This window comes from Melospiza melodia, chromosome 29 (genome assembly GCF_035770615.1).
Source record: "Melospiza melodia melodia isolate bMelMel2 chromosome 29, bMelMel2.pri, whole genome shotgun sequence".
NCBI lineage: Eukaryota > Metazoa > Chordata > Aves > Passeriformes > Passerellidae > Melospiza > Melospiza melodia.
Genome location: NC_086222.1, coordinates 2,851,384 through 2,864,018, shown reverse-complemented (window position 1 = coordinate 2,864,018; position 12,635 = coordinate 2,851,384). Strand labels below are relative to the sequence as shown.

The 12,635-nt window shown below is 47.3% G+C and overlaps 1 protein-coding gene across 1 annotated transcript in view; it reads right to left on the bottom strand.

Moving 5' to 3' along the window:
* The window catches only part of GRIK4 (glutamate ionotropic receptor kainate type subunit 4), a 152,675-nt gene that overhangs the window by 21,198 nt on the left and 118,842 nt on the right, over positions 1-12,635 (bottom strand). The window contains 2 exon segments of the mRNA XM_063178248.1: positions 10,184-10,387; positions 12,129-12,236. Of these exon segments, the coding sequence (XP_063034318.1) occupies positions 10,184-10,387; positions 12,129-12,236 (312 nt within the window).

Sequence of the window (12,635 nt, the reverse complement as noted above, 5' to 3'; positions counted from 1 at the left end):
TCTCCATTTTTCCCTCCCTTTCCCCTTTTTTTCTCTCCTTTTCCCCAATTTCCCTCCCTTCCCCCATTTTCCCTCTCTTTCCCCACTTACCTTTCCTTTCTCCATTTTTCCTTCCCTTCTCATCCTTCTCTCTATTTTTCCTTCCCTTTCCCCATTTTTCCCTTCCTTTCCCCACTTCACCTTTCCTTTCCCCATTTTCCCTCCCTTTTCCATTTTTCCTTTCCCTTCCCCATTTTTTTCCTCTCTTTCCTCATTTTCCCTTCCCTTTTCCCATTTTTCCCCTCCCTTTCCCATTGCTCCTTCTCTTTCCCCATTTTCCCCTCCCTTTCTTCATTTCTTCTCTTACTCCATTTTTCCCCTCCCTTTCCCCATTTTGCCTTTCCTTTCCCCATTTTCCCCTCCCTTCCTCCATTTCTCCTTCATTTCCTCCATTTCTCCCTCCCTTTCCCCATTTTTGCCTCCCTTTCGGGCTGGAGCAGCTCCTTCCCCCAAGTGCTCACAGCCCAATTGCCATTTTTAATCATTCAACGCATTAAAACCTGGAGTCATAAACCAATAAATATGATATTAATCCACAGAAAACCAATAAATATGATATTAATCCATAGAAAATACAACCTCCCCCTCTCTCTGCTGAACACAGCTGTCCCTTCTGGTACAAGCAGGAAGGGGACAAAGCAGCGTCCTCACCCCTGAGCCATGGAGTTCACAAACCTGCCAAACCCAGACCTCCAGAACTGCAGATCAGTCTCCAAATTAAAAAGAAATAAAATAAAATTCAGAGGGCTGGCATGAAAGTTTGCAGATTGACCTGCAAAGCAAATGAGATTAGGGGGGAGAAAAAAAAAATAAAAATAACTTCTTCTCATGTTAATACCCTTGTAATATAGATAAGGGATTTGAATTTTAAATATTATTTTTATTACTTTAGCTCTTTTAATGTCCGTAATTGCTTTCTGTAAAAATGAAACCTCCACTCCCTTATCCATTTGTTCTCTGCTTTGCAGGAAGATGATTATGCATGTGGAAAAAAGAGATGATGGGGGAGAAAGAAAAAGCTCTTTGCACTTTTTGTCCCTAAATTTCAAAAGGTCTGTGCAGATGCAAGGCACCATGGGCCTGATGAGGTGCTGGAAAGGCTGCAAAAGGGAAGGGCAGGAGAGGGAAAAGAAGGGAAAGGGAAAAGGAAAGGAAAGGAACCAGGAAAGGAAAGGAAAGGAAAGGAACCAGGAAAGGAACCAGGAAAGGAACCAGGAAAGGAAAGAAAGGAAAGGAAAGGAAAGGAAAGGAAAAGGAAAGGAAAGGAAAGGAAATAGAAAGGAAAGGAAAGGAAAGGAAAGGAAAGGAAAGGAAAGGAAAGGAAAGGAAAGGAAAGGAAAGGAAAGGAAAGGAAAGGAAAGAAAGGAAAGGAAAGGAAAGGAAAGGAAAGGAAAGGAAAGGAAAGGAAAGGAAAAGGAGGAAAGGAAAGGAAAGGAAAGGAAAGGAAAGGAAAGGAAAGGAAAGGAAAGGAAGAAAGGAAAGGAAAGGAAAGGAAAGGAAAGGAAAGGAACAGGAAAGGAACCAGGAAAGGAACCAGGAAAAGGAACAGGAAAGGAAAGGAAAGAAAAGGAAAGGAAAGAAAGGAAAGGAAAAGGAAAGGAAAGGAAAGGAAAGGAAAGGAAAGCCAGGAAAGGAAAGGAAAGGAAAGGAAAGGAAAAGGAAAGGAAAGGAAAGGAAAGGAAAGGAAAGGAAAGGAAAGGAAAGGAACAGGAAAGGAACCAGGAAAGGAAAGGAAAGGAAAGGAAAGAAAGGAAAGGAAAGGAAAGGAAAGGAAAGGAACCAGGAAAGGAAAGGAACCAGGAAAGGAAAGGAAAGGAACCAGGAAAGGAAAGGAACCAGGAAAGGAAAGGAACCAGAAGGAAAGGAACCAGGAAAGGAAAGGAACCAGGAAAGGAAAGGAAAGGAAAGGAAAGGAAAGGAAAGGAAAGGAAAGGAAAGGAAAGGAAAGGAAAGGAAAGGAAAGGGAAAGGAAAGGAAAGGAAAGGAAAGGAAAGGAAAGGAAAGGAAAGGAAAGGAAAGGAAAGGAAAGGAAAGGAAAGGAAAGGAAAGGAAAGGAACCAGGAAAGGAACCAGGAAAGGAACCAGGAAAGGAACCAGGAAAGGAACCAGGAAAGGAACCAGGAAAGGAAAGGAACCAGGAAAGGAAAGGAACCAGAAAGGAAAGGAACCAGGAAGGAAAGGAACCAGAAAGGAACCAGGAAAGGAACCAGGAAAGGAACCAGGAAAGGAAAGGAACCAGGAAAGGAACCAGGAAAGGAACCAGGAAAGGAAGGAACCAGGAAAGGAACCAGGAAAGGAACCAGGAAAGGAAAGGAACCAGGAAAGGAAAGGAAAGGAAAGGAACCAGGAAAGGAAAGGAACCAGGAAAGGAAAGGAACCAGGAAAGGAACAGGAAAGGAACCAGGAAAGGAAAGGAACCAGGAAAGGAACCAGGAAAGGAACCAGGAAAGGGAAAGGAAAGGAAACCAGGGGAGGGAAAGAAAGGGAAGCTGACTCACAAGCCCAAGAAGGGGTCACAGAGAAGGTGACACCTCCAGGCCATGCAGGGCTGCCTGGACATGCTCAGTGGACATTTTGGAATTGTTTCCAAGCGGCTCTACAGATTCCTGGGAGGTTCAGGCTGCACTGAATTAGGAGCTGAGCAGAATTTCTGCACAGGCAGACATTTACCCACAGGCTGTTTAAAAGGCACCAATAATCCCAACGTGGTGTGTGAGCAGTTGAGCCCTGTGTAAACACCAGCAGATCACTGAAACGGGATCAGTTCATCTCTGGAACGTGGCATGTAGAGGATTTATCCATGAGGAAAGCCTAAAGCCTCCTAAACCCCTCTTGTCTCCACTTAAAAGGTTTGTAGGTGCCATTGTCCTATTTCCTAAACCAATTTAAAGGTTTCTAAGTGTCATTGTCACATTTCCTAAACCACTCAAAAGGTTTGTAGGGGTCATTGTCCCATTTCCAAAACTCCTCTTCTCTACTTAAAGGGTTGTAGCTGCCATTGTCCACTTCCTAAACCACCTAAAGGGTTTGTAGGTGCCATTATCCCATTTCCTAAACCACCTAAAGGGTTTGTAGGTGCCATTATCCATTTCCTAAACCTCTCCTGTCTCCAATTAAAAGGCTTGTAGGGGCCATTGTCCCATTTCCTAAACCCCTCTCTCTACATAAAGGGTTGTAGGTGCCATTCTCCTATTTCCCAAACCCCCTCCTGTCTCTACTTAAAGGGTTGTAGGTGCCATTGCCCTCCAGCAAAGCCCCTGCTGAAGCACAGCTCAATCTGACATTGAATTCTCCTCCCAGTTCTCCAAATCAAACCAAACCCCACCAGCAAAGCACAGACTGAAGCAGAAGGTAAAAATGCCAAGGTAAAAGGGGTTCATGCCAAAGCTTGCAGGAAATTTTCATTCCTATCCAGGGTAAATTTAAAGGTGCTGTTGAAGGAGCAGCAGCATCCCCAGGTTTGGGGTCCTGACCATTCTCTGGGGAGAAACAACACCTTGGTGTAGCTGAATCATCATCAGCAACCTGAACTGCTCTTCCCTACGCAAAATCAGTGCAAATCCATCCCCTCCCTCTGTCCTCAGAGCAGAGACACAGCACAGCCTTCCCCAGCACTCAGACTCCCCTCTCTCATCTCCAGGGCTTCTGCCATTCCATCAGAGCTGTTTCCCTCTGCTCATTCCTGCTCACTTTCAGAGGGGCAGAACTCTCTGCAGCAGAGCTCCAGCTCCTCATCATTCCCCCTCTCTCTTCTCTCTGCAGGCTCAGTCATGCAAGTTAAGAGCTGATCTCTGATAGCAGCAAACTTTGATCTGGGAATGGCATGCAAAGAATTCTCTGCCTGAATTTCATCCATTTCATGCTCTCAGCTCTGCTTCCTGACAAAACTTCTTGTGATTCACCGAGCTCGGTGGAGCTACAGAGGAGCTCTGCAAACCTGAGTTCCTCCGGCCTCCCCACCTGAGCACAGCAGGGGTTGGGGTTTTATGGGAAATGGATTTTGCTTTGTGCCCCTGCTCTCTGTCCAGGTCTGGGCTCTGGGAGATGTCAGGAGCCAGGACATCCCTCTGTCTGTCCTGAGCAGCCCAGATCCTGCCAGGGGGCTCAGAGACCCTGGCACAGAGCCCAAAATGCCCCTGTGGGTTTGGTTATGACCCGTGGAGGAAATTACCAACCTTAGATGAAGACCAGCAAGCCACAACACTTTAAATAGAATAATAGTGAAGTTATCAGGGGGTGGAAAAGTAGATTTGGGGTTTTTGGTATGGCAAGATGGAGGAACTGGGCTTGTCCAGCTTTCTCCTTCTTCTCCTTCTTGGCCTCCATCTTCTGCTGTGATGTTGGCACTTTGGGATTGGTTTAGAGTAGAAGCTCACTGTCTAACACAGGTGATAGGGATTGGGAAGTGACTGTAAATATTTTACACGTAGTTTTTAGTATAAAGACATAACAATGCCCTGGGGCAGGCAGAGTGCCTGGACTGTCTTGCTGAGCTGACCTTGGCAGGGCAGGAGAAATTTTTTAAAGATAAGATACAACCTTGAGACTGAGAAATTAAGAGCCCTGACTCCTTCTTCAAGTGCTGGGCTGGGAAAAGAGACTTGGAACTTTTCTCGGGGTCACTGTGAGCAGCGAGAGATCCCAACAAGGAGAGGAAAAACAGGAGGGAAAGATGGATTGGGGGGGAAGAGGGGCTGGTTTTCATCCTGCCAGCACACTTGCAGCTATAAATGTTGGCATGAAATAGGCTTAGAAAAGACCCAGAGCTTTTTGGAGTGGAGACAAAAAGCAACAGCACTTCTCTCAGCAACACACGCCCAAGCAAGGCCAGAGCCTCGCTGGGTGAGAGCAAACCCAGGTGGGCTGGCGTGCCAGACACAAGCTGCCCCAGCACCGCCCTACCTGGCATCCCCGTGGGCTCTGCCTGCAGCAGGGCTCTGCAGAGGACACCAAACACGGGGGCTGAGCCAGGCTCCTGCGGAGGAACAACAATGAAGCATCCTCCAGGAGCAAATTGCAGGGACTGCCAGTCCAGCCGCCCCCTCGCCGCGGCTCAGCTCGGAGCTGGCGGGGATGGACGGGCCCTGACGTCAGCCCCAGCCCCAAGAGAGCCCAGAGAAGCCTCCCACGGCATGGGACGGCAGGAAGCAGCTGGGGAAAGAGCCCAGATGAGGCCCCACAGAGACCCCAACCCTGTGCCAGGCTGTGGGGATGCTGCAGAGAGTGAGGCTCGGGGATGGGGATGTGTCAAAAGCCAGGACAGCTCTGGCAGCTCAGGGCTGGTGTAGCCATGACATTCTCTGAAAAATCTTTTCTTAGGATTTTTCCTCCTGAGAAGCTGAGAAGCCTCAGGAACAAAATGTAAACAATGGTTATCTGCTGCTGTGGAATGCAACAGGTGCATCTGGGATTGGTCTCATGTGGTTGTTTCTAATTAATGGCCAATCACAGCCTGGCTGTCCAGACTGTCTCAGTCAGTCACAAGCCTCTGTTATCATTCCTTTTCTATTCTTAGCCAGCCTTCTGATGAAATAATTTCTTCTATTCTTTTAGTATAGTTTTAATATAATATATATCATAAAATAATAAATCAGCCTTCTCAAACATGGAGTCAACATTCTCGTCTCTTCCCTCATCCTGGGACTGAAGGGAAAGCAGTGCCTGGCCACCAGGAAGGAAAACCAGCACCCCAAAGCTTTAAGGGATTTCCCTGTTCTTGGTATGGCTGCTCCTGAGGCTGGACAAGATGGACAACTTCATGTCCCTACTTTAAAAAGGGCTTGATCCCTCTGATCCCGGCCAGATTCGAGCCAGGCATGGTGGGACAAGGCTGAGGCTGTGAAAATGCATCCCTTGGTTTGTGCCAGCCAGGGAATTCATTTCAGCTCGAGGATGTGCTGGGGAGGGAGAGAAGGGAAGAGCAGACAGCACCAGGGACTCTGAGCCAGAGCTGCACTGCAGCAGCCACGAGCAGGATGTAATTCTTCCAGCCCAAATGCCCTTTAAGTCTCTGATGCCAGAGAGAAGGAGATGAGAAGATTTGCTGTTCCCCCTTGTTTGTTTGTCTGTGCCAGAGCCAGCAAGGCTGACAGGCAGAGTGGCTTTAGTGCCCTGCTCGCTCCAGGAATGAGCTGGGTGCTCAATCTCCCTGCCCTGCCTGCTCAGAGGGACAAATTAGCCCAGGATTTTCTGCATTTGTGACATCTCTCACTGCAGGATGGGCTTGGGGAACTCCTCATCTGGAACTGGAGTGACAGGACAAGAGGGCTTTGAACTGAAAAAGATTTTGGGAAGGAATTCTTGATGAGGGGCTGGGATGGAATTCCCAGAGGAGCTGAGGCTGTGACATCCCTGGGGATGTCCAAGGCTGGGTAAGGCTTGGAGCAACCTGGGGTAGTAGAAGGAGTAAAGGGGGTTGAAACTAAACCACCATTCTGTGATTCTGAGTCCTTCCAGGTGATTTCTCCCAGGCCAAACCTCCATGAGGTGATCACAAACTGTGCAGGATTCCCAAGCCATCCCTGTCCCCTCTTCCTCACCCCCTAACCTGTTTTGTGAGCTGATCACTGTCACAGATATCTTTTATGGAAAATCCTTTCCTTAGGATTTTCCCTCCTGAGAAGCTGGGAGGCCTCAGGAACAAAATGTAAACAATGGTTATCTGCTGCTGTGGAATGCAACAGGTGCATCTGGGATTGGTCTCATGTGGTTGTTTCTAATTAATGGCCAATCACAGCTGGCTTGGACAGAGAGCCCAAGCCACAAACCTTTGTTATCATTCTTTCTTTTTCTATTCTTAGCCTGCCTTCTGATAAAACCCTTTCTTCTATTCTTTTAGCATAGTTTTAATGTACTACATATAATAAAATAATAAATCAAGCCTTCTGAAACATGGAGTCCGATCCTCATCTCTCCCCTCATCCTCAGACCCCTGTGAGCACGGTCACAGATCACAAATTGTGCAGCACTCCCAAGCCATCCCATCCCCTCTTCCTCACCTCCCAACCTGTTTTATTGACCTGCTCACAAGATTTGTACTGCTGAATTTGAGTCAACAACAGATTCATGTTTGTCCAGCATCCTGCTCAATCATACCAGGGTGCACAATTAGCTGTGATGGAATTCCCAGGGCTTAAGAATAAATCAATAACTGGTTAATTCAGAAGCAATAAAATGAAACATTTTCCCCTCAATAGCCCAGAGTTGCTCTGAGGAGATTCCGTGCCACAGAGGGATTACAGGGGAGGCTGGATAATTCTGTGACCTTTTGGTCCTGCACATTAAGTGAGTGTGAGTCAAACCTTATTTTCTGATGGCTGATCAGGATCAAGGCGAAATTATTTTCCTACAGTGACACTGTGCTGGACACAGGCAGAGCTTTCATTTTTGGGAAGGACTGGGGACTTTTGTGAGAGGTTTGTGCCCCAGCTGATTCCCTTTGTGTCCTAAAGGGGCAGAATAAAATTAGAAATATATATATATATATATATATATAATGAAATAGTATATAAATATACAAATATTTATATATTATTCTATATAATATATAATAATTAAATATATAAGCATATAATAAAATATTAACATATAAATATATAATTTATATAATATATAAATCCACTGAAAGAGGAATATGTGCACCCAACACAGGATCTGCTGGATGCCATGGGACAGGGGTGAACAAGGATGAACTTCCTTGGGGACTGACTGTCAAGGATGGACAGAAGCCCCTTGGGCAGTGAAATGCCCTCAAAAACCAACATCCCAGGCAGCCCTGAATAAATTGATCAAAAACTTTCTGAAACCATCATAAAAACTCTCAGGGATATAGGGATAACAAGAGACAAAGCTGTTTCTCTTCCCCAATTTGTGATCCAGCCTCACAGGCTCTGACAGCTCTGCCCTGCAGAAGAAGTAAAAACCTTTCTTAAATAAACCCTGCTTGAGCTGCAGAAGAAACAAACGGTTTCTGTGTGAAGATAAAGCTAAAATGCTCATCACTGGAGAAAAACAACCTTCCAGAAGGTCCCATTTAATGAAGAGGCACTGACAAGGTTAGGAGGCCAAAAGTTTGCTGGCTGTTCCTTTCTTTTGAGGTCTCAGCTCCTTCCTCTTCCCCAAAGGAATGTTGCAGGAGTGTAATTGCGTGTGTACACACACACACAGACACAAAAATGGATAAAAACGGTGCCAATAGCCTGGAGCATTTGCAAACAGCCTCACAGAAGCTCTTGCAGAGGAGCAGATGGAGGTGGGATCTCAGCTGGCACCGAGAGTGACTGCTCAGGGATGGGTGACCCCAGGGACAGGGGGAGCTCAGGGGAGTCTCCAGGCTGCTCAGTGCCCTGTCTGTGACCCTCACAAAACACAAAACCCCTCCCTCTTGAAGACAAAGAGCTGTCCCAGCTGACCTCAAACGCTCAGCTGAAACTCCTGAAGTGGGATGAGCATCGCCCTGCATCGTGCGGGGAAGAAGCAGGAGGTGCCAGTGGGCATTTCTAGGGATCCTGGATCCTTAAAGACCACAGAACCATGGAAAAGACCTCCAAAACCCTCAAACTTCCATCCCCAGCTTCAATCCTTCCATCCTCAACTTCAATCCCCAGCTCCCAACCAAATTCCACTGGGCCCAATAAACCACAGAGTGAAGTGATGCTCATTTTCCAGGGAGGAAAGATCTGGAAAATGAGCATCACTTGGAAGATCCGGAAAATCACAGTCCAGCTGTGTCGAGGCTCTAAGTAGTCACAGGTTTTTATTATTCATTCTTTGCCAGCCCTCTGATGTCTCCTTTCTCTTTCTTTTAGTATAGTTTCAGTGTAGAATTTTTAATATAATATATATCATAAAATGATAAATCAGATGGAGTCAAGATTCTCATCTCTTCCCTCATCCTGGGGACCCTCAAACACCACCACAATTATTGCTTTCATTTTTCCCTGAGGCTTCTCAGCTTCCCAGGATAAAAAAAACATGGATGTGGAAATCCAGGGATCTTTCTTTTTGTATAGTTTTTGTGTAGCATTTTTAATATCATATTTATCATAAAATAACAAATCAGCCTTCTGAAACGTGGAGTCAAGATTCCCATCTCTTCCCTCATCCTGGGGACCCTCAAACACCACCACAATTATCGTGTTCATTTTTCCCTGAGGCTTCTCAGCTTCCCAGGAGAAAAAACAGGGATGTGGAAATCCAGGGATCCATTGTGTGAATGCCACACAAACCCTCTGCTCCAACCTTCCCAAAACGGACTAAAACCCAACCCATCCTCATCACAAAACACGGTGACTTTGTAGCACCAAAGCCCGTCAGAGCAGAGTTTTAAAGAACAATTAATCCACTCACCCTGGCTATGAGCTCCCCAACCATCCCTGTCCAGGTGCCGTTGGCCTTGGGGGCGCCGTAGATGCCGTCGCCCACCAGGTGGATTTTGTGGTTGAAGCGCAGGAAAAACCCAACCCATCCTCATCACCATGAAACACAAAGGCTTTACAGCGCCAAAGCCCATGAGAGCAGAGTTTAACAGAGCAGCAAATCCACTCACCCTGGCTATGAGCTCCCCAACCATCCCCGTCCAGGTTCCACTGGCCTCGGGGACGCCACAGACACCGTCGCCCACCAGGAAGATTTTGTAGTTGAAGCGCAGGAAAAACCCAACGCATCCTCACCACAACAAAGCACGGCGGCTTTGCAGTGCCAAAGCCCATGAGAGCAGAGTTTTAATTAACAATTAATCCACTCACCCTGGCTATGAGCTCCCCAACCATCCCTGTCCAGATTCCATTGGCCTCGGGGACGTCGTAGACGCCGTCGCCCACCAGGTGGATTTTGTGGTTGAAGCGCAGGAAAAACCCAACCCATCCTCATCACCACGAAACACAAAGGCTTTGCAGCGCCAAAGCCCATCAGAGCAGAGCTTTAATTAACAATTAATCCACTCACCCTGGCTATGAGCTCCCCAACCATCCCCGTCCAGGTTCCACTGGCCTCGGGGACGCCACAGACACCGTCGCCCACCAGGAAGATTTTGTAGTTGAAGCGCAGGAAAAACCCAACGCATCCTCATCACAACAAAGCACGGCGGCTTTGCAGCGCCAAAGCCCATCAGAGCAGAGTTTTAATTAACAATTAATCCACTCACCCTGGCTATGAGCTCCCCAACCATCCCTGTCCAGGTGCCGTTGGCCTCGGGGACGCCGTAGACGCCGTCGCCCACCAGGTGGATTTTGTAGTTGAAGCGCAGGATCTCGGCCAGCTCCTTCAGCATGTCCACGCAGAAACCCTCGTAGCGGTCGTTGCCTTCCAGCTCCTGGTGGTTCCACTTCAGCATTAAGTAAGGGTTTTCCTGCAGTGAAACTGGGCAGCTGTCATTCCCATCTTAGCCGAGGCGTCCCGCCAGCACCGAGCAGGGAGGGCAGAGCTCACGGGGTGGGGTTGGAAGAAACCTTAGGAAATGGCTGGTTCTAACCCCAAAGATGGGAAAATGTCTAGTTCTAACCCCAAACATTAGAAAACGTCTGGTTCTAACCCCAAATATTAGAAAACATTTAGCTCTAACCCCAAATATTAGAAAATGTCTGGTTCTAACCTCAAACATTAGCAAACATCCTAGTCTAACTCCAAACTTTTAGAAAACGTTTAGTTCTAACCTCAAAGCTTAGAAAACATCCAGTTCTAACTCCAAAGCTTAGAAAATGTCTGGTTCTAACCCTAAATATTAGAAAGCATCCAGTTCTAACTCCAAACCTTAGAAAATGTTTAGTTCTAACCCCAAAGCTTATAAAATGTCTAGTTCTAACCCCAAACCTCAGAAAGCTTTTAGTTCTAACCCCAAACCTTAGAAAACACCCAGTTCTAACCTGAAACCTTAGAAAACATCCAGTTCTAACCCCCAAAAGCACATCCCAGCACAATGGATCCCTCTCAAACTGGATGAGGAAAGACTGGGAGCTCATGTCTCCACACTGGTGCTCCCTGGCCCCTGCTGTGTAGAGGTGCAGATTTATCCTGCTTTAGGACACTAAGCAGAGCTGAGGGATGATGATTTTGGGGCTGTTTCCAGCTGAGAAGGGCAAGAGCAGCCCAGTGAGTCATGGCAGGACATCCAGACTTCAATCTGTCCTGGCACAGAGCCACTTCTCCAGCCTGTCCTCTTTCCAACAAACTTTGTGAGGAGACAGGCAGGAGTTTGGATGTCTTTTAAAAAGGAGCAAGAAAAATCACTGGACAGGGAGCACCTGGAAGGCAAGGTGTTGAACATAGAGAGTGGTGCCTGTACATGCCAAGTTTTCATAAAAATCCTGCCCATCTTGGCCAATTTTTATAATTTTTATAAAATATGGGTAATATTTTTATATTTTATGGGTAGAAGGGACCACTGTCCCTTCCAACTCAGCAGCTGCACACCAGACAAGATCCCCATTCTGAGCTGGGTGCAAACTGGCAGCCTGTTCCCACCCCAGCCCCCTCTGAACCCATCAAATATGAACCCTCCGAACCCACCCAATGCCATTTCCATAGGGAGCATCGACCTGAGCTGAATTCCACAGGCAGGAATTGTGCCCCAGGCTGTAACTGGAAACTTGGAGTGTGAAATGAGCCCAGTGCAGGGCTGAGGGGCAGGGATAGGATTCAGCTGAGCCCACCCCTGAGTGTCACAGACATCTTTTACGGAAAATCCTTTCCTTAGGATTTTTCCTCCTGAGAAGCTGGGAGGCCTCAGGAACAAAATGTAAACAATAGTTATCTGCTGCTGTGGAATGCAACAGGTGCATCTGTGATTGGTCTCATGTGCTTGTTTCTAATTAATGGCCAATCACAGTCAGCTGGCTTGGACAGAGAGTCCAAGCCAAAAACCTTTGTTATCATTTTTTCTTTTTCTATTCTTAGCCAGCCTTCTGATGAAATAATTTCTTCTATTCTTTTAGTATAGTATTAATATAATATATATAATAAAATAATAAATCAAGCCTTCTGAAACATGGAGTCAGATCCTCGTCTCTCCCCTCACCCTCAGACCCCTGTGGACACCACCACACCTGAGGGCTGGGCCCGTGGGGGGGACTGCAGGTGCCCCCCTCCCTTACCAGGATGGTGGTGACAATCAGGGTGGTGTTGAAGAGGCTGTCGGAGATGTTGGAGGAGAAGATCCTGTTGTCCATGCTGAGCCCTTCAGAGACGTGCCAGTGGCCAATCTGCAGAGACAAACAGCACAATAAGGGGATTTATAGGGCGAGGCACTGCCCATATGGCTCTGCTGAGTGACAACAGCCCTGCAGCTGGCCTGGTTAGGGATGCTCCATTAGCTTCACAACCCCACAATGGGTCAGCAGAGAGATTAACCCTCTGTGCACACAGGGCCACCACCCTGGCTCTGTGCTGCTTTCCCTCGTGCCCTCCCTGCAGAGCTGGGAGCTGGGCAGCCTTGTGTGTTGTCCCCAAATGCCACCAAATGGGTCCATCTTAGCCAGAAACCCCCAATTTGTGAGCTTGTCCCTCCAAAGCTGGGAGCTCTCCTGGGGGGGACAAAGCCACTTTCTCAGTGGTGCTGCTCCACAACTCCTCTACCATGATTAAGCACTTCCAAATCCTTT